Source organism: Pseudorasbora parva, chromosome 12, assembly GCF_024679245.1.
Source record: "Pseudorasbora parva isolate DD20220531a chromosome 12, ASM2467924v1, whole genome shotgun sequence".
In the NCBI taxonomy this organism is placed as follows: Eukaryota; Metazoa; Chordata; class Actinopteri; order Cypriniformes; family Gobionidae; genus Pseudorasbora; species Pseudorasbora parva.
Genome location: NC_090183.1, coordinates 46,156,059 through 46,183,567, shown reverse-complemented (window position 1 = coordinate 46,183,567; position 27,509 = coordinate 46,156,059). Strand labels below are relative to the sequence as shown.

General features: G+C 40.4%; 4 protein-coding genes across 4 annotated transcripts; 2 read left to right on the top strand and 2 right to left on the bottom strand.

Annotated features, from left to right (window-relative positions):
* The first annotated feature begins 338 nt into the window (after positions 1 to 338).
* Positions 339 to 5,470, top strand: atf4a (activating transcription factor 4a). Its single transcript, XM_067460511.1, has 3 exons — positions 339 to 496; positions 2,245 to 2,586; positions 4,495 to 5,470. The coding sequence occupies exons 2-3, from the start codon at positions 2,343 to 2,345 to the stop codon at positions 5,241 to 5,243; spliced, it is 993 nt and encodes a 330-aa protein (XP_067316612.1). The 5' UTR covers positions 339 to 496; positions 2,245 to 2,342; the 3' UTR covers positions 5,244 to 5,470.
* Positions 5,471 to 12,082: 6,612 nt separating this feature from the next.
* Positions 12,083 to 15,461, top strand: LOC137094645 (uncharacterized). Its single transcript, XM_067460510.1, has 2 exons — positions 12,083 to 12,416; positions 14,068 to 15,461. The coding sequence occupies exons 1-2, from the start codon at positions 12,352 to 12,354 to the stop codon at positions 14,987 to 14,989; spliced, it is 987 nt and encodes a 328-aa protein (XP_067316611.1). The 5' UTR covers positions 12,083 to 12,351; the 3' UTR covers positions 14,990 to 15,461.
* Positions 15,462 to 19,590: 4,129 nt separating this feature from the next.
* LOC137093730 (G-protein coupled receptor 4-like) lies at positions 19,591 to 20,565 on the bottom strand. The gene has a single exon (XM_067458575.1). The coding sequence runs from the start codon at positions 20,563 to 20,565 to the stop codon at positions 19,678 to 19,680; it is 888 nt and encodes a 295-aa protein (XP_067314676.1). The 3' UTR covers positions 19,591 to 19,677.
* Positions 20,566 to 22,033: 1,468 nt separating this feature from the next.
* LOC137094644 (P2Y purinoceptor 1-like) lies at positions 22,034 to 24,689 on the bottom strand. The gene has a single exon (XM_067460509.1). The coding sequence runs from the start codon at positions 24,205 to 24,207 to the stop codon at positions 23,266 to 23,268; it is 942 nt and encodes a 313-aa protein (XP_067316610.1). The 5' UTR covers positions 24,208 to 24,689; the 3' UTR covers positions 22,034 to 23,265.
* Between the last annotated feature and the right edge of the window lie 2,820 nt (positions 24,690 to 27,509).

The following is a 27,509-nucleotide window of genomic DNA, read 5'->3' as shown; positions in this document are numbered from 1 at the left end:
ATCTATCTATCTATCTATCTATCTATCTATCTATCTATCTGTCTGTCTGTCTGTCTGTCTGTCTGTCTGTCTATCTATCTATCTATCTATCTATCTATCTATCTATCTATCTATCTATCTATCTATCACCGGCGGCTTTTTTTCCTTTCCTATTTGAGCTCACCGCGCATGACCTAGATCCCACGAGAACGTAAATATTTAGGTACTATTTGTTTGCTAGATACTGACAGGCTAAGAAACCAATCAGCATCCAGACACGGGCGGAGTAATACGAGCCGAGTGGGCGTGGCGGAAGGCCACTGTGCGGGTGTGATGTGTGAGTATATAATCGGGAGCGCGGCCGTGTCTACGTTTTCTCTCCCATGCGCTCCAGTCTCTCCACACGTGACTCTCCCGCGGGAATCATGGCAGTTTAGCGGCTCGCAGCGGCATTATTCGCAGCGGCAAACCCGGCAGTGCAGCGGTCAAGTGCACTGGCTCTATTTGGCAAAATGGCGTAAGTATATCTCAGCTCTGGACGTTTGATGTAGTCATAAAATAATACGTATGTCATAAACTTATGAAAAGCTGTTGTGTTTGTTATAACTAACTCGGTTTGACGTTTAAATAACAGCAGTACGGTGTTTGTACGAGTGTGTTTTCGAGCGATCTCAGTGTGTTTTGATTCGTCCGTTGTGTTTTGACAGACTGACACGCGCTTACACTTAAAATAAACAATCGGGACTTTTTTTGATCGCGAAGCGGCAACGTGGCACCACAAAATGGCGCGCGCGGGTTTACCGCGTGAGGTCGTTAGGGACACCTTCATCTCGCACAGGAACCAGGGGGCGGGGTGTAATGTTCTTATGACCAAATTAGGAAATGTTGTCGGGAAGGGCGTGGAAATTCCCGCCTAAAGGGGAATAGCGATGTTAAATTTAGCGGAAAGTAGGAGGAGTTTAGGTGAATTTTGGGGGAAGTGAATGTGTAGGCGGTTAGAGTTCCCCTCAGCAGACACCTAATCTTTTTAATGGGCTAAAGGCAGTTTAAAGACTGGCTAAACCGGTTTAAAGTTCGGGTAATCGTTTAAGGAAGTTTTATTCTTCGGAATAAAGAGCCAGTTTTTCTAATGTTAAATCTTCCCTCGAGCAAGGGTTGGGAAACCAGTTCTGCTTCAGTCATAATGTTTGGGTGTGTTAACTTTTGAGACATTTGCATTGATCCACTTACTTAATAATACTATAGTAAAATATGAACTTTTATGAATTCATTTATTATTAATTTGTCTGCACACTTCACAAATGCAGGGCTTGACACTTACTGTGTCCCCAAATTCAGGAGCGCATTTAGAAATTTCAGGGGAGCTATGAACTATATATATATATATATATATATATATATATATATATATATATATATATATATATATATATATATATATATATATATATATATATAAAAAAAATATCTCTTTTTTTGTTAATATATTAAATACAATTTTATTTAAATTGTATAATAGTTTTAGTAATTCTGTTTTTTTTATTGTTTCTGTGTAGTTTTTATTTATTTTTATTTCAGTTTTACATCAGGCTAATGAAACAAAATGGGTTAATTTCAAATAAATGAAAATATAACTACTTTTTTGCATTTTATTTTGTCAGTTAACTTTTATTTCAAGTTATTATTTCAGTTTTACATCAGGTTAATGAAACAAAACATTGGGTAGTATTGGCAATTATGATTTTCGATCCGCAAAATATAAGACACCTCAATTATCATTAAGATGTTGTTATATACATTTTGCGCACGTCTATTTTTATTCGTAAATGTGAGTGAAATGGTCTGAGATGTGGTAAGCCGTTGCCAATTAACCATTTATTTTTTGACAGGATTCATATTTATATATATCCATATTAGGGCTGTGTGATAATGAAGATAAATGAGATCTGCTATACCTTGTTAAATAATGCAAAATGGGATATGTTGCTATTAGTCAACTATTAGTTGCCATTTCTTGGAAAAGACACCATCGCTACAACTTCTGAAAGTTACCAGCCGTGCTTTAACAAAAATTTATGTTAAAAAATTACTCAAACGTTTGCATGTAACACACGAAACAGGACTGCGTGTTGCTGTGTATTTTGATAATTCCGATATATTGCTCAGCCCTAATTCAAATATTGTCCATTGTCAAAACACTCATAATATTCGGAGCCTTATAGCTCCTACAGATCCAATCTCTGATTGTGTGTGTGTGTGTTGCAGGTCTCTCGTGGCATCCACCCACAGCTCTGCTGCTTTAGACAGCACCTCCAGCCCATTAGACCCGCTCCAGCTCTCCGCTTCCCCTCCGGCACTCCGCCATGGACCCTCAGATGTGTTTGCAGGACATGGGGGCCCTGCTCTTGGGGCCCTCAGCGCTGATGGCTGACCCCTTCGGGCCCCTTCTGGATGATGAAGATGAGGAGCGCGCTCTCTCCTCTTCCTCCTCCTCTCTCTCGCCCCTCTCTCCCTCTCCTCCCGCTTCTCTAGGGTGTAAGTCAGAGCTGCTGCTCCCCTGGCTTCCTGCGTCTCAGCTGATCGGTGTTCAAACGGAGCAGAGCACAGGTGACCACTTCAACACACACACAGGACGACTTCTGCGCGCGCGCGCACACACACAGGATGACTTCTGCGCACGCATGCACACACAGGGTTAGGACTTCACTACACACACGGTCACTGGATGACTTCTGTACACACACTGGACAACTGCACACAAACTGGACAACTCCTGCACACACAGTGACTTCTGTACACACACACAGTGACTTCTGTACACACACACACACACGGTGACTTCTGCACACACGGGGACTTCTGCACACACACGGTGACTTCTGCACACGTACAGAGTGACGTTGCTACACACACACACAGTGACTTCTGCACACACACGTACAGGACGACATTGCTGCACACACACTGTGACTTCTGCACACACACGGTGACTTGTGCACACACTTTGCATTAATGTGCAAAGAAGCACCATTTGATTTAGTGATGTGAATGTGGCGTTACTGAACAGAACCAGGGATTATAAAGTGTTTAAAGTATTAAACTAAAACGATACAACCATTTTCACTTGCAATAAATTATCCAAAGAAAACATATTTTAGCTAAAATATTTCTAAAATACAATTGAAACAAATTATTTTAAACTGTAGAGGTTTTTATGGCTAAAATGCGTTACTAAAGTTTTATAGTAAAATGAAAATGTGACCTCCAACAGCATCTTAAAGGGATAGTTCACCCAAAAATGAAAATTGTCATAATTTCCTCACCCTCAAGTTGATCCAAACCTGTATGAGTTTCTTTCTTTCTGCTGAACACAAAAGAAGATATTTGGGGGGAAAGTTGAAACAAAGCAGAGAGAGCAACCGTTCACTACTGCTTGGTTACAAACATTCTTCCAAATATCATCTTTTGTGTTCAGCAGAAGAAATAAACTTATACAGGTTTGGATCAACTTGAGGGTGAGGAAATTATGACAATTTTCATTTTTGGGTGAACTATCCCTTTAATGATCTTAACCATGGGCGTCTGAACCATTGTGTGTGTGTGTGTGGGACGAGACCCGCCCACTTTTTACGACCAGTGATATCGGACCCACTCACTTTTACAGTCTCTAATTCAGCTCATGTCTGTTAACCCCTAACCGAGAAACGTATTATTAAACACATTTGACACTTAATTTCCGTTTTTTAAAATATTTTCTCCATTTTTATTGTAAATAAACGCCTTTCTGATCTGATATGTGATGGGAAAGGGAGTAGAGCTAGTTTGGCAAAAGGCGGATTCGAACCTCTGATCGGTTTGCGTCTAAACTGCTCTTACCCCTACACTATAGCCACGGTTAATAACTCAGTGATTTCCGTTATTTTGTCTGACCCAATCACTCGTTTAGTAAACGGCGGTATATTTGTATTTAATGTAAATGGCATCGAACATTAGTCCAATAAATAAAAAATCTGAGCACCCCACCCACTTTTTATTTGCTTTGGACGGTCATTATCCTAATATAATAAAACTGGACACCGCAATTTGCAGGATTAAAGTCGGCATGAAACGGAAGTTGATTGTTTTCTTCTTATTGTGACGTATATCCGAGTGAAATGGCGTCTGAAATGAGAAAAAATGTAGAGTGGGGCTTGATTTCGTCCTTCGGGAATTGATTGGATCGTTGGGAGTTGCTAACAAAATGGAGGCAGATTTGAAAGCCGTCTGAGAGGCGACAGGAACGAGACAGTGATAGCACATGACCGGGAGAGGTCGTTTGGAGGTTAATGTATTTGATTAAAGGTTATAAGGGTAAATTAATTTTTTTTGTAAATAAATGAAGTACACAGAAATTATTTATAGTAAACACTACAATATAACACACATACGAAATGTAAAATTTGATTTCATGCCGTCTTTAAATGCTCTGTGCATTTTTATGAGCGGTTAATAAACGTCTGTCTTTATGCTCGGCAGGCGAATCGTTTTCTGACATGGATTGGATGTCGGAGAAATTAGACCTGAATGACTTCGACCTGGATTCGCTCATCGGATCATGTGACTCAGACGAGCCTCCCAGTTCTCCGGAAGATCTGCTGGCCTGCCTGGATACGGACATGAATTTGGACCTCCCGTTCTGCTCATCAGAACTGGGTCTGGATCTCGACCTCCCTCTTCCAGAAATCCCGCCGGAAAGCCCACCAGAAATCAAATCCGAGCCTCTTTCTCCTGAATCCACCAACATGTTAGAATTAGGAAGCGAGGTGTCCGTTTCTCCCAGAATCGTTCTGAGTTTGAGTCCATCGCACATTGTGCTGGTTCTGGCTCCAAAAGAGGAGACTAACGTGGCTGACGATTCATCCGACTGCGACAGTGGCATCTCCGTATCCGGGTCTCCGACTCGCCATCCGACTCCAAATCCCGCAGGATCCTCCAGAACCAAACCGTACTCCAGACCCGACCCGGATGCCCCTCGGAAAAGCGCTCCTAAAGTGGTGGAGAAGAAGCTGAAAAAGATGGAGCAGAACAAAACGGCAGCGACCCGATACCGCCAAAAAAAACGAGCCGAGCAAGACGTCCTAAACTCCGAGTGCGCCGTCCTGGAGAAAAAGAACCGCGAGCTCGAGGAAAAAGCCCAATCGCTCAGCCGAGAGATCAAATACCTGCGCGATCTCATGGAGGAAGTCCGGAACCGCCGGAGCAAAGCAAAAGTCCAGGATGCTTAGATCCAGATTAATTAACACTGTAGATAATCTGCACTAAACTCTCTCATCCTCCCGTCTCATCCAGAAAGGGCCCTCATCAGTTTGAGTTGTTACACTGAATCTATCGCTTGTAAATATGCTTCACATGTGCTATTTAAAACTGGCTAAACATGCTAACTCTGTCATAGTGTGGTGTGTTAGCTTGTACAATCGCTTTGCTGTTTTCTATTAAAGACGCCATCAAACTCCCAACTGTTTCTGAGTCGTGTTTACTCATTTTTGGGTCAATTAAACATGCAACTGATTAAAGTGATGCATATTAAATCAGATGATTCGAGTATCATTTTATAAAGCCTCTTTTACAGAAGTCAGATCCCACACACCCAACCCGATCACACATAAATGCATATAAATAGTACGAGTGTGCGATGTCGTGGAATGTATACGCCAAAACTCATTTTGGCGTGCATATGATACGCACTTTATGGCGTATTTATGGCACGCTCTGTTGGGTAGGTTTAGGGTAGTGGGGTGGGGGGTTCGTATGTATAATACGCCATAAAATATGTATCATATACACATTTTGGCGTATAAATTCCACGACATTGCACACGTAGTATTTATACGCATTTTTCGTGAGATTGCACTGACACACCATAAGCTTTGTTTTATTTTTAAAAATTACATTTTTGTTTTAAAGAAATCGTTCACCTATGACCTTTTCATCGAGCCCCCTGCAGTTCGTTCACAAACCTATAAATCTATTTGTATGTTTAATGCACTTTTTTTTTTTTAACATGCATCACTATAATAGTACGAGATTGTCCTATTCAAAGTCAAATCTGTGATAAATTACAGCTAAAATGTCAAGTTATAAGCAATGGAAAAATAATCTGATTATCTAAAATGTGTAATAAACATTAGTTTACACGCGTAATACTAATACAGCCTGCAGGGCGGGACACCTTTATGTGTTCAGATGTGACGTAATGACGCAAATATGTTCAAATTTCCCGCGGAAATCCACCAATACCACTGGAATTAAAAACGGAGCTAAGGTAAGCAGACAGTTTTGGATTGTGGATATTTTTTAACACCAAAAAAGTTATGGACTGCAGCTTTCAAGATAAAAACCCCTAATTTTTGCCTGTTTATGAATGTCACCATCTCTGTTCCTCTGACATTTTTATCGCTAGTTACAACATGGAGCAGGAAATATTTTTCAGGGCTTAATGTCATTTTGGCTAATGATAAAAAATAAATAAAAAACCCGCCCAGCCAAAAATGTTACTTCAGAGCGGAAGTCATAGTTGGGTTTACTTTTATAGCGGTGAATGAGAATACATTAAATGTGTTTTTTGTGTCCCCATTTGCTCAAATAGTAAAGAAAAACTCAAAAGAAATGTACCGGTACATCATATTGTTTTATTTATTAATCTTGCATCTATTGCATCTGATAATGTGCTAATTTCAACAGTAGGCTATAGTCTATATATAGGAACATATTGCCAGACTGCATGTAAAAAGCATATATCATAGCTATCAAAATCCAGTGTTCGGCATTTTGCGTACGTGAGTTTTTGTTGTAGATGTCTATTTAAAAATAAATAAATAAATAAATTGTGTACTGTGCTAATTAATTGAGATAGCTCTTACAGGTTGTTGGCCTTGTTTGTGTCTTTGCTTCTATTGCTCTCCCCTTTTTTGTAAGTCGCTTTGGATAAAAGCGTCTGCTAAATGATTAAATGTAAATGTAAAAAAACAAACCCTGCAATAACTGGTATTGAAAATGCATCTAATCTAGTTTGAAGCCCAAAGGCACTTTCTAAATGCCTTTTATATGCAATACTGATCAAATCAAGAACCCACATAACTCTGAATAAGATCACTAGTTATCATTTATTTTGTCCTTGAATTATTATAATGTATGTCTCAATGTTCATGTTCCCCTTGGTGAAAAGACTTCATGATTGCACTGTTTTCCCTGAATGACCTGGTGTGTGTGTGTGTGTGTGTGTGTGTGTGTGAGAGAGAGAGAGAGAGAGAGAGAGAGAGAGAGAGAGAGAGAGAGAGAGAGAGAGAGAGAGAGAGAGATAGGGAGTGCATTACTGTGACTGTGTTGAGGAACATGTGTTTAGTCTAAACTGGTGGGTTTCCCACAGCAGTTGAATCCTGTAACACAGAAAGTGAAGGACAAAAGGACAAATTGCTCACACGACACACACACACACACACACACACACACACACACACACACACACACACACACACACACACACACACACCTGTCAAAGGAATCGCTGGCCTCTGTGTGTGTTTTAGAGGAAGAGGAAGAGAGCACATTTTCAGAATCTGATCCGACTCCTCAGTTTAGTGGGTTAATACCACATTATCTCCATTAAGAGATTAAGAGAGTGTGTGTGAGTGTGTGTGAGTGTGTAAGATCCATTAAGAGAGTGTGTGTAAGAGCGAGAGAGACTGTGTGTCCTGCGTCCAGTTTTGACAGAAAATAAATTGCCATGTGATACTAGATCCAGATCTCAACTTAAACTACAATTTTTTAAAGTGACACTACACACTTTTCGCAGCAAGTTGATTGTTTTTTTTAAATGTACATTAAACGAATTGCTTTATAAAGTCAAATCTGACTTCCACCGATCACCTGATCACAGTCCTGACAGGCCGTTTTGTTGTCATTTTCCCCTTATTGCGTTGTTTATGAGAGGAAATGTGTATTTGTAAGTGCTTTGAATGTGATTATAATGTGTGTTATCCCAACAGAGCACATTAGGACTGAAGTCAGAGTCTTTAGGGAGTGTGTGATTCACTCCTGGGGTGTGTGTGTGTGTGTGTGGTTTTATCCCGCTCAAACCGGATCGCACTGGTTCAGTCAAAGCAGGAACTCATGAGTCATGGTGTCACTGCACACTTTGAGGAAATAATTGTGCACATATATATATATATATATATATAGTGTTCTGATTAAACATGCAAGGTTATTTATTTATTATTATTAGCCTATTGTCTTATAGTAATTCTAATATCCTGCTTTCTCTTACTGCAAATTAATCGATAACACATTTTGATTGGGTGTTATGCCTATAATTGTTCTCCAGTCCATAATATATTATATCGAGATTGTCTAAAACAGAAAAGCGTGGTGTTCAGATGAGCAGAACATTATAATCACGGGAATCCCGCACTTTATTAGTGATTATTTCGTATTTCGTATTTATCTTTATAAGATTACCCCCTTGGTTATAATGGGGCTCTGGACCTTCAATTCAAGATTGCTTTATTGGCATGAATGTAAAAATACAATATTGCCAAAGCGAATTACATAAATTATAATACACATTAACATAAATAATAATAATTGATGGTAATAATAAAGAAAATATTACAACACAGTATAACATAACTTGAACTTAAATAACCGGTTTAACAAATTAGAACATTTGATACCACAGTGTTTAAACATATACACACACTCACACATACTGGGGGTCACTGTGGTGGACAGTAGGGACACACACTGAGGTCAGATGCATTACACACACACTCACCTGCTGTCTCTCAGGCTGTGGCACACACACACGTATCTCGCAGCCAGTGCGGCTGTCTGTCCCTCTCCTAGTATTATATTTATTTGTTCTATTTCAGTCATGGCTGTAAAGTTATTAATGAATTAATGTATTAAATTTATTAAAGTAGAGGTCTCTTATAGAGATGTATTTGTGGCAGTGAAGGAGAAAGTGCGTCTCTGTCTCGATCTCTCCTGTCCTACAGTGAACACACACCCTTTGCTCTCTCTCGATGGCCAGACTGTGCTCTCACACACACACACACACACACACACACACACGTCTCGATGGCCAGACTGTGCTCACACACACACACACACACGTCGCGATGGCCAGACTGTGCTCTCACACACACACACACGCGTCTCGATGGCCAGACTGTGCTCACACACACACACACACACACACGTCGCGATGGCCAGACTGTGCTCACTGAGCCTGTACTTGGTCAGGATCCGTCTCTGTTTTGTGTCTCTGACACTCTGGAGATATTTTTCCAATTCATAATTTGATTTTAGAGTTCGATAGAATTGTAATTTACTTTGTGTTTTAGTTTCCTGATCCCAATGTTCCAGATATGTATTCTTCAGTTGTTTGGTGATTTGGTTTGTTCTGATGTTCGTGTGAGAAGCAGTGCTGGTCTGAGACTGGTGTGTGTTAGTAGAGTTAGTCTGGTTAGTAAGTCTCAGGACCAGCTGACTGAGGGGACGTTTTTCGGGGTTCAGTTCTTGGGTTTGTAACGCTTTAAAATGTAGCGATTCTGTGGGACTTGATTTTAGGTGCATCCAGAATTTGAGGGATCTTTTTTGCATATTAATAATAAATGGGAATCTGCCTAATTCTGCCCTACATGCATTATTGGGTGTTTTTCTTTGTAATTTTAGGATAATTTTGCAGAATTCAGTGTGTAGGGCTTCTGTTGGAGGCCTGTCCCATCTAGTGTAGCTCTGATCACTGAGTGGACCCCAAACCTCACTTCCATAAAGCGCTATGGGCTGAATCACACTATCAAAGATTTTCATCCAGATTGGAATCGGTAAATCAATGGTTTGGAATTTTTTCTTAATGGAGCTCTTCGAGCTTTGTCTTTAGACCTTCATCTGCGAGGACCAAAGAACTGATTGTGGACTTCAGGAAGACACAGCAGCGGTCATATTCCCCTCTCATGATCAGCGGGACACCAGTAGAGAGAGTGAGCAGCTTCAAATACCTGGGTGTGAACATCTCCGAGGACCTGACCTGGACTGCGCATATCCAGTCTCAGGTGAAAAAGGCCAGGCAAAGACTGTACCACCTGCGCCAGCTGAGGAAATCCCGGGTCTCACCAGCTATCCTGAAAACGTTCTATTCAGGGGCGATAGAAAGTTTACTGACTCAGTGCATCACAGCGTGGTATGGTAACAGCACCAGTCACGACTGCAAAGCCCTGCAAAGAGTGGTGCGCTTGTCCGAGCGCATCTCAGGGTCAGCTCTCCCGTCTCTGCAGGACATCTACATCAAACGATGCAGAGGCAGAGCTACAAAAATCATCAAGGACATTAATCACCCGGCCAACCCCCACTTCACCCGGCTGCCTTCTGGTGAGCGCTTCCGTAGCCTGATGGCCAAAACTGAGAGACTCAGGAGGAGTTTCTTCCCACAGGCCATCAGACTCCTGAACGCTGTCACCTAACAACATGTGACTTCAACTCACTTCAGTACTAACAAACTCACACACTGATATTGCACTGCACTTTATTCTTGTGTTCATGTAACTACTCATCATAATGCTGTTTGCACATTACACTCCTGCACTTCTGTTATCCACGTATTTATTTTTATAGTCTCCAGTTTACTTTATCTCACTTATTTTATTCCACATCTCTTATTTCTTTTACTTGATTTATTCATAATTCTACATATCAGTGGCGGCTTGTCAATAGAGGGCGCTGGGGCGCCGCCCCCATCACAATTCCAGAAATATACATGTATACAAAAATTATATAAAAATGAAATAAAAATAAAATAGTTTACTCATATGATGTATGAGTGGGTAATTAAGAGCCTCAGCATTTAATAAAAAAAAACTATTTTATATGTTTTTTAATGTTTCATGCGGTTTCATGGGCGAGGGACGCCGGACAAATGGATGTCTATCTCAGTCCATAAATCGTCGGGCAGCATGTGACCTGAAGCTGGTCTCTAATTGGTTTCTTAAAGATTCTCCTCCGGGCGCAGGTCGCTGCGTCCCTGGCGAATCAGAATTGCATACATGTTTTTTGATCCAATCTGATTGGTTCTCGTCAACTGTCATTCAATGTTACGCTCTTGGCCACTACTGCGAGAGAGCGTTGGTGACAACGTCACTCCGACCCCGCCCGCCTAAACATTCGTAGAGATGGCAGCAGTCAAACTAAATTCTGTGATTGATTTACAAAAAAATCCTTTCACAAGGCGTTTGCTGGAAGAAAAAATAAGAATTAAGGATCTCGGACCGGACCAGCCCGATTTACAAATTCAGCAGCAGTCCAGTGATAGAGGACGAAGCTACACTCGGAGCTTCACCTGCTCTCGTTATGAGAAAAGGAGGTGGCTGACTGGATGTGACGGTAGCATTGCCCTTTTTTTGCTTTCACTGTCTCTTATTTCAAAGTGAGTGAGAAGTGTTTTTCGACTTTGAAAAGAATAAAAACTTTTCTCAGAAACACCATGACCCAGGAGAGGCTGAATGCACTTGCATTGCTCTCCATGGAAAAGAGACTTGTCACTGAGATGACTGACTTTAATCAGAGAGTAATTGAGAAATTTACTGGCCAGAAAGAAAGGAGAGCAAAATTTATGTTCAAGTAGTCAACATGCCAGTCTGTTGTTGCTACTTTTGTTTTTTCCTTTCCTTGTTCAATTATATATGGGAAATAAATATGTAAAAAGATAAAAAGTGCAGACACTGTTTTCTCTTTAATGCTTGAATTTAGTCAACATGCTTCTTGGTACTGCTTTGTATTTATTTTCCTTATTTGATTTATAAATAAGTAAAATAATTTATAAGTAATTATACTTATATATACTTATATACTTATTATTATTATTATTATAATTTATAAGTAAATTATACTTAAATTAACATAATTTTACTTAAATATACGCAATTATTCTTAAATATACGTAAATCCCCCCCCCCCCCCCAAAAAAAAAACCTGCGCCCCCCCAAAAAAATATATCACCAGCCGCCACTGCTACATATGTATATATTTATAGCACCTTATCCTATTCCTATTTTATAATTTATTGTGTTTTTTTTGTTAATTGTTATTTGCTGTCCATGGAGCGGACCTGTTTACATTTCACTGCCGGTTGTATTCTGTATAACTGTGTGTGTGACAAATAAAACTCTTGAACTTGAGGCTCTCTGGAGGTTTGGCGCCATCTGCTGGACGAGATTAACCTCGCGGCGCAGTTCCGCTTCCGACCAGTAGACGGCGCTGTTCCTCGTGATGGTGATGTGAAAGTTCGTGAGGCGGAAGTCAGTCCACTGTGAGCTCGAGTCGACTGAAGCTTCAGACCTGATGAGGATCAACCGGAGGCGGCTTTACAGCGGGTGTGCGGTGATACTCGGCGGCTTATTGAGAAGGTGTGTGTGTGTGTGTGTGTGTGTGTGTGTGTGTGTGTGTGTGTGTGTGTGTGTGTGTGTGTGTGTGTGTGTGTGTGTGTGTGTGTGTGTGTGTGTGTGTGTGTGTGTGTGTGTGTGTGTGTGTGTGTGTGTGTGTGTGTTCCTTGTATGGCAATACTTGTGAGGGCACAAATGTCCTCACTTATAGTAAAACATGAAAACAACTCACTAGTGAGGACATTCGACTGGTCCTCACTAGTTTAAAAGGCTTATAAATCGGCCAAAACATGTTTTTAAATAAATCTATTGGTTTGCACATGTTTCTGTGATGGGTAGGGTTAGGGGATATAAAATATCATTAACCTGATATAAAATCAATGAAAGTCTATGCAATGTCCTCACTAATATAGTAAAACAAACCTGTGTGTGTGTGAGAGAGAGAGCGAGAGAGAGAGATAGACAGACTGTGTGTTTGTCTGAGAGTGTGTAAGAGAGAGACCGTGTGTGTGTGTGTTTGTCTGAGAGAGAGACAGCAGGTGAATGTGTGTGTAATGCATCTGACCTCAGTGTGTGTCCCTACTGTCCACCACACTGACCCCAGTATATGTGTGTGTGTGTGTGTATTTATATATTAAAACACTGTGGTATCAAATGTTCTAATTTGTTACACCATTTATTTAAGTTCAAGTTATGTTATACTGTGTTGTTATATTTTCTTTATTATTGCCATCAATTATTATTATTTATGTTATTCGCTTTGGCATTTGAATTGAATTGAGAGAGAGAGAGAGAGAGAGACTGTGTGTGTGTGTGTGTGTGTGTGTGTGTGTGTGTGTTTGTTTGTCTGAGAGAGAGAGAGAGTGTGTGTGAGAGACTGTGTGTGTTTGTGAGAGTGTGTGTGTGTGTGTTTGTTTGTCTGAGAGAGAGTGTGTGTGAGAGACTGTGTGTGTTTGTGAGAGTGTGTGTGTGTGTGTGTGTGTGTGTGTGTGGGGGGGGGGGGGGGGGTTGTCTGAGAGTGTGTGATAGAGAGACTGTGCTGTAACAGAGCTACACTTCTTGACACTCTGCCCCAATTATAAAAACATTAGACACACACTCTATCCCCTTTTCACGACCCATCAGAAAGACAAACTCCCAGTCCCGCTAGGAGAAAGCCCAGCGAACGCAAACCTGGCCGCCAGATGCGTGAGGTCCTGTCACGACAAAAGAGCTTCCAGCAGGACAGAGCTAACAACTTTGTAAATATTAGAAGACTGGACATTTTTATTGCTATGTTTATTGCCATGTAATTGTATTTTATTTGTATTATTATTTATTTCGTATAGTGTTATGAATGCTTTGGCAATGTAAAGATTTTTCACCATGCCAATAAAGCTATTTGAATCTGAATCTGACTGTGTGTGTGTGTGTGTGTGTGTGTGTGTGTGTGAGAGAGAGAGAGAGAGAGACTGTGTGTGTGACTCCTCTGCAGAATATAAAAGGCTTCTTTTTTGTGCGCACAAATCCAGTTTTTGTTTTGATGCTCTAAAAGAGTAAGACTGTGATTGTCATCATTACCTGTTGGTTGTCAAACCCTGTGTGTGTATCATATAAAGTGAGTTATTATGAGTAAAGCAAGACAGAATTTTCCCTCTTTCCCTTTAACATCGGCTCCTGTTTCTTTGGGTGGCAGGATGTCATGTTTGGCGTCGCAGGAGAGGCTCGTGTTTTGGGAGACTTCGGAGCTTCAGGCGTATCTGGACCCGTCGCCATGGACACCAGGGGTCGCGGTCGTGACCCCTAAGAGCTCGGGCTGCTCTGGAAGCCTCTTCCTGTTGCCCGAGGAGGCTTTTCTTCGGCTGTTTTTAGCTGCGAGATCTGTGGCTCTCCTGCTGTGTGAGAGGCTGTCGGTGCAGCGCTGCGCTCTGGTCCACAGGCCGCAGAATCGGGCCGGTTCTGAGCTTCACATCATCCCGCTCCACGGGCTTCAGTCCGAATGGAAACCTCACCTCGCCCCGGAGGAAGACTTCAACGCGTTCGATCCCGGGTACATCAGCTCCAAAAGTGGCCCGAGATGGACAGACTCGGATTTAGAAGCCATCAGGAGGCGCATCCGTGCTCATCTTCCCGATCCGAACCCATCTCCGAACTTCACCTTCCTGGGCGATCCGTGCGATCCCGGGCTTTTCCCACGCATCGTGCGTGGAGAAGAGAAGCAGTGGAGAGTTTGGGAAGACGGCGGCCATGTTGCTTTTCTCACGCCGTTTCCCAACACACCTGGACTCACTGTGCTGGTTCCCCGGAAACCGCTTTCCAGCGACATCTTCCGATTGGACGAGAGCGAATACACACGGCTGGTTCTGGCGGCACGGACGGTGTCCCGCCTTCTGGAGGCGGGGCTTGGGGCATGGGGGGTGGGACTTATTTTTGAGGGCTTTGAGATTGATTATGCTCATGCCAAACTGCTTCCCCTCGTCTCCTCGCCTGATGAGGCGGAGACTTGTCCCGCTCACGAGTTTTGGGACCGCTATCCGGGTTACGTGACGTCAGTCAGCGGACCGCCAGCCAGCAGGGAAAGCCTCCAGGAGATCTGGGCCAGAATAACCCAGCGCTGATCGCTGAAATTAATATAGGAATAACTTCTACAACTTTATACAGACACCTGTCAAAATGATTGATTTGAGGTCTTTTTTTGAGGCATTTATAGATGATGGATGGATGTATAGATTGATTTGATGGATGGATGGATGAATTGATAAATGTATTGATGGATGTATAGAGGGAGCGATGGTTGGATGGAACTGTCTGTAGTAATATAGATGGATGGAGCCATCTGTAGAAATCTGTATGGATGGATGGATGTATATATGGATGGGTGGAGCCATCTGTAGGATGATGGATGGATGCATATATGGATGGGTGGAACCGTCTGTAGAATGATGGAAGGATGTATATATGGATGGGTGGAGCAGTCTGTAGAAAAATGGATGGATTGGTGGAGCCATCTGTAAAAAGATGGATAGATGTATATATAGATGGATGTATGAAGCTATTTAGAAAGATGGATGATGTATATATGGATGGATGGATGGATGGATGGAGCCGTCTGTGTAGAAGGATGGATGGATGGATGGATGGATGTATATATGGATGAATGGAGCCTTCTGTAGAAGGATGGATGGATGTATATATGGATGAATGGATGTATATATGGATGGATGGAGCTATCTGTAGAAGGATGGATGGATGGATGGATGGATGGAGCCGTCTGTAGAAAGATGGATGGATGATGGATGCATGCATGGATGGATGGATGGGGCCGTCTGTAGAAAGATGGATGGATGGATTTATGGATGGAGCCGTCTATGGATGGGTGAATAGATAAAATGTAATAATAAATCAACATATAATGCAATCTTCTATAATGTGTTATGTACTATAGTTCATCATAATAAATCAAACCAATAAGAGCACTAAATCATGCATAACTAAAATTAGCTGTCAAACTTCTGAAGCTTTTTTATATCCAATTTAGTTTTTGCTGGTGAAATAAAGAAAATGTGATTATTTACTCCATGTTGTTATTAATTATTTGATTACAAGGGTATTGTGTTTTAGTTTTAAAAAAAGAAAAACGAACAGTTGGCCAATGAGATCGTTATATTATTTCGCATAACTAATGAGCTGTCCTTGTGGATTCACCCGGTCCGGCTATCGTCTGAGTCCGGTGAGTAAAGGTTTCTGAGGTAATTATTCGATAAAAAGGCTAGAAAAGTCTGTGTGGGTTAACGAATGGGATGTAGTCAGGCATATTTATTTGATTATAAATGTTTATAACTGCTGAAACATGAAGAAAATGTTACGTAAATATACGATAACAATTAGTCTCGTGAGGGAACTGCAGCCGATGTAACGTTAACTGTTTCCGTCGAATTTTTTCGTTTGGTTAAAAAAATATTCACTGATAACTAGTATTAATTATTTTTACATAAACAAAATCCCACTTTAATATAAAATGAGCCTCAGCTACGCTACGACCGTCCGCCTCAGGACTCGGGACACAAAAGTGAACATTTGGATAAATATCGGTGTGTTTTTATATGTTAACTTAAAAAATAGTTCAAAAGGAGTATTATTTTCACCCAAAGGGAGGGGATGTGAGCATTATGAAGCGCAAAACGTGATAGCTAAACTGAAAAAGCTAAACTGAATAAAAAGCTGTGATAGACACGATTTTACTACTAATTTATATACTCTTAATTTCATGTAAGGTTGTGGAGTTTTTTTAATGGGTTTTACTGGGCTGTGTGTCAATCCTGTGTGCTTTAGTTTTCACTGTTCAAATGAAGATAAATCTTTCTCTCTTTTGATATTTTGATATTTCAGAGTATGTGCACATGGCTGCTATAGTTCAGAACGGATGAATAACAGAAAACAGACATGTAAGTATTTTGTTTAAGGAGTTCCTTTATATATCACACATCTAGCTAATATTGATATTTCATGCCCTAATATAACCGTCTCTATATCCAGAGATCAATGATAACACGAGGTCATGTGACCATCTACTGTAAATGTTTTTCATGTTAATTAATCTCGTAGCATATATCTAGTTAACACAATTACAAGCTCGTACCAGCTGTGTCGCCTCAGCCCGTTCCTAATGAATCCCTGGGTATTTTATTTAACATCTTAATTAGTGCTGCGTAATGTTCTTAATTATGCACCTGGAAACCTGCTTTCTAATCTATGAGACGTAGAAGAATCAGGTGATCTGACAATAACTCAAAACAAAACAGCGAGAAGAATGAAAATCAGCTCTCAGTTCATTAAATCTTGGTTTTGCTGAAATCAGACTCAAGATATTACATCAACACAATGCAGTTTTACAACAGTAACAAGTATACATTGAAATGCATTAATGTTAAAGTAAGTAGACTCTAAATAGACCCAGTAAGATGCAAGCTTACTAACATGAATGGTATTGAAAAGGGATTTCATGCATCGCCTGTAGTTCATTGCACAGATTGAGTGTGTTTAGCACAAGTCATCTTCGTTTTCTCTGAGTTTTGTCTTTAATGTCGTCTGGGTTGTTGTTTTTTTCGTTCATAGTCTTTGTGTCAAAATAATGTGCCGTTTGATGGACACAATCTTTGATATGAACAACAACACTATAGGAAGATTCCTTTTGTAAAGTTAATGAGTCTATTTTAATGTCACAGTGGTTAGATGCACGGCCTAAAACTAACTTTTTGCCACACTTGACTTAAGGAAATGTATATCTAGTATCTATATACATTTAGGCTATAGATATTTTTTTACCGGCCATGAAATAATCAAACCAAAATGTTAGCTACCAGTTAAAACTCTCAATTCTCTACTCCAATTTCGATAGCACCGCTCAAACTACAAGCTTAACAAATATAGATTTAAATAATTTAAAAAAATAAGTAAATAGTCTGTAATAAGAACAAATAGTCAAATTTTAAGCAAAAGCACTAATAGATACAATATAACAGAAACAAATTAAATAAACAGTGCTATTCAGGTGTGTCTGACAATAGTTTTCAGGTACAGGAATGTGATAAAGTAAGCAAATGTAAAATAACGTTCATTGAATAAGTTAAACATCCCTAATAAGTAGTTACAAAAGTACAAGAACAGTGAGTTTTTTTCTTATTTCTTTACTGTTGAAAACACAGACGGGAATATTAGGCTGCTGTCACTTTAAGAGCGGATACATGGATCTAATACACTAGCTATGTTTCCATCCACCTATTTTTATGCGCATTTTGGGATTTTTGCATCAAAATCTGCTGGATGGAAACGCCAAGATGTGCATAAATTCTGAAAAACGCGCTCGTTTGAGTTGGGTAAATTTTCTATCCGATACGAAAACATGCACATAAACTACTATGGAAATGCATTTACCGAATAAATTCTTCAATGTGTATTAAAAAAAACTTGTGACTTTGCGCTATTCAACAGCATAACTGTACTAACCAGCTGGAAAATCTTGTTGCAGAGCATTTGAAATGCTGTTTTGGTCATTTCAGAAGTCTGTCGTCAAAGATGCTCGTTATATTTCTTTCCTAGAACTGTCTTACACGACTGCATTTCCAAACAGCATCACCTGCCTCTGAAAGCAAGACAACACGTTTATTGCTTTTCCTCTGCGCGCTCTGAGATGCAAATAATTGATTATAGCCAAAAATGATTATTTATGGTGGTTTCTCCTGTGTTTGTTAGTGATTTTCTTTTTTTAGCGGCAGTTTATCAGAAAGTGACGATTGTTCTCTTCGACTCAATGAATGGCAACAATGCTTTATTTCGTAAATTTTTAATGTGATATTGCAATTTTGCGCATAAGTTAAATTCGCAACTTTGGATGGAAACATAGCTACTGATACTGATATACATGCGTTTACTTTCTCAGCGGTTTACGTTCTCTTAAGACAACTGACTGGATATTTGCTATTTGTTTACAATTTTGTGTGAATTTGTGCGCTCAAGTGAAAGAAGACCTGAAAGAAAGCTCAGTTTAGTATTTGTGTGCTCTGTCCGTACGCTTCTGAGAAAACTTTCCTTAGTGCGTGATCAACACTTCTTTTCGCATCTTCTTGCACTTGAGTATTAAAATAGGCTTTAACTTTCGTGCAGCGCTGGCCTAAGTGTCCTTCATGTAATGTTAGAATTTACAAAAATGTTACCGGCCAACTGGTGAGTGACGTGTTTCATAAACTCGCCAACACTGAATTTTAGTCAAGTCAACTTTATTTATATAGTGCTTTTACAATGACGATTGTTTTAAAGCAGCTTCTCAGTGTTAAGAGGAAAATATAGTTTTCCTCTGGCCTATTAACACAGTGTAATATTATTATTCTGGCAACCTTACAGGTCAGAAATCATATTAGATTGGAATATTCGAAAGTTCGAGGTATCCAGCAAGAGACAGGTTTATTTTGGATGACGCGTCGATTACACAAAAATATGAATATTCGAAGGATCGGCGTCATCGTGCCTGAGATGGGCTTATTTAGGATGACGTGTCAGGTAAACAATTATTAAATAGGAATATTCGAAAGATTGGAGTCATCAATCCGGAGGCGGCTTTATTATTTAACCTCGCATTCGGCGATTGACAAGTGTTAATTGTAGGTTGTGTTATATATTGTTTGTTTTATTGTGTTATTGTTTTTACTGCTATCAGTGCACCATCACAACAGACCATTTTTGCTCACAACCCACACGTTTTGAACCACTGAGACACAAACAGCCCAAGAGTCTCAATGCATGCTTCGTTTCAGACGCTAACGTTGACGGGTTTGGAGGGACTCTTCAAGCAGGGACAGAACTCGGATCGCTCCATCTTAGAGATGTAGAGCAAAGGCTCGATGGTGCAGCTCAAGTCCATGATGGAGAACACGGCGAGGCTGATCTTACACCGAAATGTCTTAAACGAGTAGGTGGATGCAAATGGCAACAGAGCCACCGGAGGTAGATAGTTCACCACGATGATGGCAAGGACGATAGTCACCATTTTGAAGGCCCTCTTCTTCACCGGGTTCATGACTTCCTTCCCGGCAACGCTTTTCCTGAGGACCCAAATGATGGACAGATTGCAGAACACCATGATGAAGAAAGCGGCGAGGATGACTCCGCTGAAGACCTCGTTCACACTCAGGACGCCCAAAATGCATTTGGTCAACGAGTAGGCCAGAATGAGTCCCCACACTACTGTTGAAATGCCAATTCGGATGCGATTGTCACGGATCCCGGTGAATAGGATCGGATGGACCACGGCGACGTACCTGTCCAGACAGATACAGGTGAGAAATAACGGGGTCACATCTTTCAGCCCGTAGGCAAAACGCACAGAGTACCAAATGGTGTCATCGCTGAGATACAACCGGTTTGCCAGGTCCACTGGCGTCATGAGCCCGAAATAGGCATCCAGGAAAGAGAGGTTAAGAATAAAGATGTCGGACGTCGAGCCCTCGCTCTTCTTCTTCAGAATCTGCCACATCACGAGGGCGTTCAATGGGACTCCTGCAACCAGGTTTAATACTTTAACACCAAAGTAGAAGATAAACCAATGAGGAGCCACCGCACACTCCTCAAAGAGGTACCACAATGGAAGTTTCCACCCAGAGGTGGTGGAGTTCAGGTTTAAAGCCGTGATGTTTTCCATGAGGAATGATGATGAGCTCCTTCGACGAGAAAAACGAAGTAACGACCTTTCAATGGTGTGTCTATGAGAACCTCATCATAAGTTATTCCAAACAGAAATCTCACCAACTACAGAGGCGTTCCGTTTGGTTGCCGACGTTTCTCTGACCATCACCCAACTTAGACACATCCTCAGTTTAGCGTCTCTCTCGGGGAACTCCAAGAAAAACGTATCTCGCGGGAGACAGGGGTGGGACGTTTTGGTCGCAACCAATTGTTATGGTTCATTTTGGTCAACAAGTAGGTGTGTAGCAGAAGAACTCATCTGTGATTGGTTGAAGAGGCGGGTCTGGCGGAAAAGTTCGTGACAATGTCGGCAGTTCGACGGAAGGGGATGCTCAAAGTTTTGTGATGTAACTGCAGAGCTTCATGTAAACAGGTGATGCAAGGAACAAATGAGTAAATCTACTGTAACATCTTGCACATTCCCTGCCACTGAGTCCACACAATATATGCGCCTAATTACAGCAATACATATTTCAGTATACCCAAACACAGTTTCAACTAATTTAGTTTGAAAGCTTTTGCGTTTGTATGCAGATACTCCATCCACTGTTTGTGTTTACATTCCCATCTCACACACACACACACACACTGTACGGTAGAATATTATTTTGGTGTTTGGTGCAAATATTCAATGACTTACGACAGTGAGTTTCTTTCACGTTTCGTTTTATTCAGATACTGTGTATTCATGTATTAGATTTTTTGGTAACACTTTATTTTAAGGTTCAGTTATTAACTATTTCCTAGTTGCTCATTAGCATGCATATTACTAGGATATTGGCTGTTTATTAGTACTTATAAAGCACATATTAATGCCTTATTTTGCATGAGCTTATTCTACATCCCTTAATCCGACCCAATACCTAAACTTAACCGCTACAGAAACTACCTTACTAACTATTAATAAGCAGTAAATTAGGAGTTTATTGAGGCAAAAGTCGTAGTTAATAGTGAATGTGTTCCCCATACTAAAGTGTTACCGATTTTTAAAAGAAAATGTATTCATGCGTTTCACTCAGATTTAATTTGAATCCAGGAAGTTTTGATGGTAAACATCTTGTCATAAACCTTATGCATTTGACAGACCCTTATTATCGTTTAATTATCTGAACCAAAAGCAACATGAGTGGAGTTTGAGATCCAATAGCTATATGTACTCATTTACGTCATACTTTATGTTCATCTCATGTAAAGCTGTTGAGTTTTGTGAGGGGGTTCATACAGAGATGTGTGTCAAACCTGTATGCTTTACAGTTTTCTCCATGTTCTCGCTTCTGATATTTCAGAGTATTTGCACATGGCTGCTATATTTCAGAACAGAAGTATAAATGAACACACATGTAAGTACATCGTTTTTTGGAGTTCCTTTATGCATCATAAATACAACAAATATTTATATATCTTATCCTTATTGCATTGGTCAATATAACCGCCTATAGTAACCAGAGATCAATGACAACACAAGCTCACGTGACCATCTACTGTAAATGTTTTTCATGTTAATTAATCTCGTAGCATCATCTAGTTAACACAATTACAAGCTTGCACCATCTGTGTAACCTCCGCCTGTTACTAATTAATCCCTAGGTATTAAAATTAACATCTTAATTAGTGCTATGTTATGTTCTTAATTATGCACTTGGACACTTGGTTTCTAATCTGTAAGACGTAAAATAATCAGTTAAACAACAACTAAAAAAAAAAAACATTGATGAGAAGAAATTGAAGTCCAACGATCACTCAGAAAAGAGTCACGAGGAATAAAACGTTATGAATGAACTGCACAGAAAGAGGCAAACTGGGGAAACATAACGCACTCGTTCATAAAGTCAACATGTTAATAATGAGCAGTTCATTAAATCAGTGTTTCTAAATTGGACCATTACAAACAATGGCCTCACAGTCATATCAATCAATCCACTTTATTTATACAGCGCTTTTACAATGCCGATTGTTTCAAAGCAGCTTCACGGTGTTAAACAGGACAATATTGCAAAAAAATTTGATTTGGCTGTACAGTGATGTTTTCAGCTTATTTTAATTTATCATGGAGCGACAATGTTGGCAGATTAGTATTATAGTTTATAGAATTAAATAAGGCCTAATTAATTTATTTTATTTGTGTATTTAGTTGAATAACTTCGATCATAATTTTCGTGTCCCCAACTGAGCAAGCGAAGCCAATGGCGACCAAAGGAACCAAAACTCCATCGGGGCATGATGGAGAAAAATAAACCTTGGTAGAAAACATACATGACAGTACTAAAATGTACAAATGTAACATTAAAATTGACTGACATTAAATGAGTAGACCCTGAAAAGGCCAAGTAAGATGCAAAATTATTAACATAAACTGGATAGAAAAATAAAAGTGGTTTCAAGTGCATACAGCTCAAATCATGTATTCGTCGTCATATTTTTGTGACTTTTTGAGTATGAGATGTAAAAATAAATATTAATTTGATAAGTGCTGAAATACTGTAGAGATATGGGTTGAGGAATCTATCTATTTTGCTTAGTTTTGCTTCATTATTTGCATTTAATGATGTGTTTTCCCTACTTTTAGTGACCAATTGTGACGGACTTGTTGACAACCACTGGATTAGACAAATATAAAGACACCCAAGAGTCTATTCAGACGGTTCATTGCTTCATTTCAGACGCTAACGTTGATGGGTTTGGAGGGACTCTCCAAACAGGGACAGAACTCGGATCGCTCCATCTTTGAGATGTAGAGCAAAGGCTCGATGGTGCAGCTCAAGTCCATAATGGAGAACACAGCGAGAAGAACCTTACAGTGGAGCGTCTTAAACGAGTAGGTGGATGCAAATGGCAACAGAGCCACCGGAGGTAGATAGTTCACCACGATGATGGCAAGGACGATAGTCACCATTTTGAAGGCCCTCTTCTTCACCGGGTTCATTATTTCCTTCCCGGCGACGCTTTTCCTGAGGACCCAAATGATGGACAGATTGCAGAACACCATGATGAAGAAAGCGGCGAGGATGACTCCGCTGAAGACCTCGTTCACACTCAGGACACCCAAGATGCATTTGGTCAACGAGTAGGCCAGAATGAGTCCCCACACCACCATTGAAATGCCAATTCGGATGCGATTGTCACGGATCCCGGTGAATATGATCGGATGGACCACGGCGACGTACCTGTCCAGACAGATACAGGTGAGAAATAACGGGGTCACATCTTTCAGCCCGTAGGCAAAACGTTGGGAATACCAGATCCTGGGATCGTTGAAGTACAACCTGTTGACCATGTCAACTGGCGTCATGAGCCCGAAATAGGCATCCAGGACCGAGAGGTTGAAAATAAAGATGTCGGACGTTGAGCCCTCACTCTTCTTCTTCAGAATCTGCCACATCACGAGGGCGTTCATCGGGAATCCCGCAAACAGGTTTAATACTTTAACACCAAAGTAGAAGATAAACCAATGAGGAGCCACCGCACATGATTCATACTGGTACCACAACGGACGGCGCCAACCAGAGACGGTGGAGTTCAGGTTCAAAGCCGAGATGTTTTCCATGAGGAAAGGTGATGAAATAACCTGTGAACGAGAAAATTCAAAACTAAATGCCATATTTAACAATGATTTTAAAACTCATTTTCTCAGTTAAATGGGTCATGACATGAGGAATCCAAATACTGTATTATTAAAGCATACTGTAAGGTGCAGACCTCAAATTTCTCCTGAATGTAAAAAGAGCATCTAGCAGCCAAAACACCACCTAATTTGCCGCCCTATACTATGCCCTAGAAGTATCTTCTCTTTTGTTGTAAAGGGAAAAGCTTGTTTTTGAGTGTGTAGCAAAAGAGTAAGCACATTTTAGGACATACTACTATGTCATAAAAATGCATTTTTTAACAGACTGTTTTGTTGCAAAGTTACATGCATCCTATCACCATACGTTAATCATCCTTCCCTCGGGACATTTTGACCCGAAACTCTTTTTGTTCATTGGAGTGGTCCAAGACCCTAGAAGTTTTGTCTCATTTCAACCACAAATGCGCACAAACTTGGAATCCAGGAGTTTTGTGGTTGAAATTTAAAAAAGTAACGAATCCTCCCCTCGCGGGTCAATTTGACCCCCTTAGGAATGAATGCAATCGAGGAATGCTTCAGTACACATAAAAAAGCCTTAAGGGACTTCCGGTGACGTCATGGTCAGAGCAACAGGTTAGAGACGAGGCTCCGTCAGAAAACAGTGACAAATTCAGATTAATAAAGCTTTCAGGGTGAAAAATAGCCAGTGAACAAGATGAGTACCACAACGAAAACGAGGGGACAAGGAAAACCAGGACATTTGAAAGAAACCGACAATAAACCACCGAGCACGAATAGCGCTAGCACAGATGCGACTAGCCGCGAAGAACAGATAACACGAGAGGACGAAATGTCTTTGATACACGAAATGAGAAAACTTCGCGAAGAAAATAGCCAGGGACATAAAAGAACAACAAAGACCCTTGAACGCTTGGAAAAGACTGTAACAGATATTAAGGAGCAGCTCGGTGATCACCAACAGAGGATAGGTGAGCTGGAGGGGAGAGTGAGTGATGTGGAAGAAGCAGGGGCAAGACAGCACCGTGTGATAAGGTACCTGTTTCAACGCGAAAAACAACTCACAGGCGTTTGTGATGATTTACAAAACAGGCTGAGGAGAAACAACCTTCGAATATTTCAAATTCCAGAGGAGATTGAGCGTGGAGATGCGGCTGCGTTTGTGAAATCCCTACTTCCCAAAGTACTGACGTTACCACCTAATTTGGACATTAAAATTGAAAGAGCACACCGATCACTTCAGTCCAAACCGACAGACCCAGCAGCCCCCCCTAGATCAATCATTGTGCGATTTCTCGACGCAGCGGTGAAAGATATTGTTTTGCAGCAAGCATGGAGCCAAGGAACGGTGATGTTTCAAGACAAGAGGATCTTCTTCGATCAAGATTACTCTCCGGATCTACAAAAGAAGCGAGCTAAGGTTCACGCGGTCGTCAAGCAGCTAAAGCAGAGGGGCTTTCAGGCAAAGTGCCTGTATCCAGCACGACTAAAAGTTAAAACAGACTCCGGGGAAAAAACCTTTCCCTCACTGACAAACGCCGTGGGTACTTTGAGAGAAATGGGTGTAGAAGTGAAATGCGGGGAGAAAGAGCGGATTGAGGAGGAACTAACCGGAGGATGGAACATCAGCGCGAAGAAGAGGAAAAGTAACACACTGACGTTAGCGGACTTGAAGACTATGATTCAGGAGGAAGATGAGGATGAGTAGTCGGAGGTATATAACACCTAAAAACTAAGTCAGTTTGAGCTCAGACAAGGGCTGCTAAAGGTACACATAAGGTTGAAGGTGTATGAACAATGTATAACCTGAAAGCAAAAATAACATAATACAAAACAAAAAAGCTAAGATGTCACAAAAAAAAAAAAAAAAAAAAAAGTCTGACGGACTCTTGATGCTCAGATGAGTGGTTCACACTCATTAAGACCTTTTTTACACGCTAGTGTAATACTGGTCACTATTGCACGTTGGGTGCTTTTCTCCACAGAGAGATTAGGTCACCACTCTCTGTCCCATTATCACCGGGGGTCAGACATGGTGGTCTACTTTTCATGTCTGACTGGAAATGTGGAAGTTCGGTTCAAGGTTCATAATGTTATTGTTTTGTTCTATCTGAGGCAAGTTGAAAAAAATTTTTTGTTTAACTTTGTAAATTTGAGGTTTAACTTTTTTATTTGCTTGTGTCTAACAGATCCTAATGAGGGGTTTGAAATATGTTACATGATTCAGTACAAATACAATGATGGCATTACTTAATGTAACCACCTATAACATAAAAGGAATAAATAATCCAATTAAAAGAAAAAAAATACTGGGACAGTTGAAGAAAATGCAGTGTTCTATAGCCCTACTTCAAGAAACACACCTAACAGAAGTAGAACACCAAAAATTAAAAAGAGAATGGGTGGATCAGGTTTACAGTAGCTCTTATGGGAAAGGTAAAAAGAGAGGAGTAGCCATACTATTTAGTAGGACTGCGTACTTTCATTGTGAAAAGGTATTTCAAGATATAGAAGGTCGTTATGTCATGGTTATAGGAAGGATTGCGGGTTGTAAACTAACTCTTCTGAATGCCTATGCACCAAATGAAGATTGTCCACAATTTTTTAAAAAGCTGGCACATTTGGTAGCAGATCACGGGGAAGGTTTTTTTTTAATGGGTGGGGACTTAAATTGCGTACTGAATAACAGAATAGATAAATTACCATCTTCTACAAAACCTCAAAGCAGAATGTCGAAAAGCCTTATGAATATGATAAAGGAATTAGGGTTGATAGATGCCTGGCGTCACCTTCATCCAAAAGAGAGAGACTTCACCTTTATGTCACAAGTACATGGAAGCTACTCACGACTGGATCATTTTTTGGTGTCCAAAAAGGACACACACCGAATTAAAAACTGTGTTATTGAGCCAATAACCATCTCAGATCATAGCCCGGTACGAATGACACTTGATTTAGGATTGGAGCCGTGTTTGAAGTACTGGAGAATTAATGTTTCATTATTGACAGACGTTAATGTAAGAGAGGAAATAGGAGCAGCGATAAGGGAATATTTTGTTTTGAACGACAATGGAATGGTCTCACCTACAGTTTTATGGGATGCAGGAAAAGCCACAATAAGGGGGAAGATAATATCTATAGGGTCAAGGCTAAAAAAAGACAGACTTAAAAAACAAGTAGAATTAGAAATTGAAATCAAGAGATTAGAAAATGAACATAAACAAAGTGGAAAGCAAGAAGTATTTAATAAACTCAAAGAGAATAGAGCCAAGTTAGATGGGATCCTGACCTACAAGGCAGAGGGTGCCCTTAGATTTATC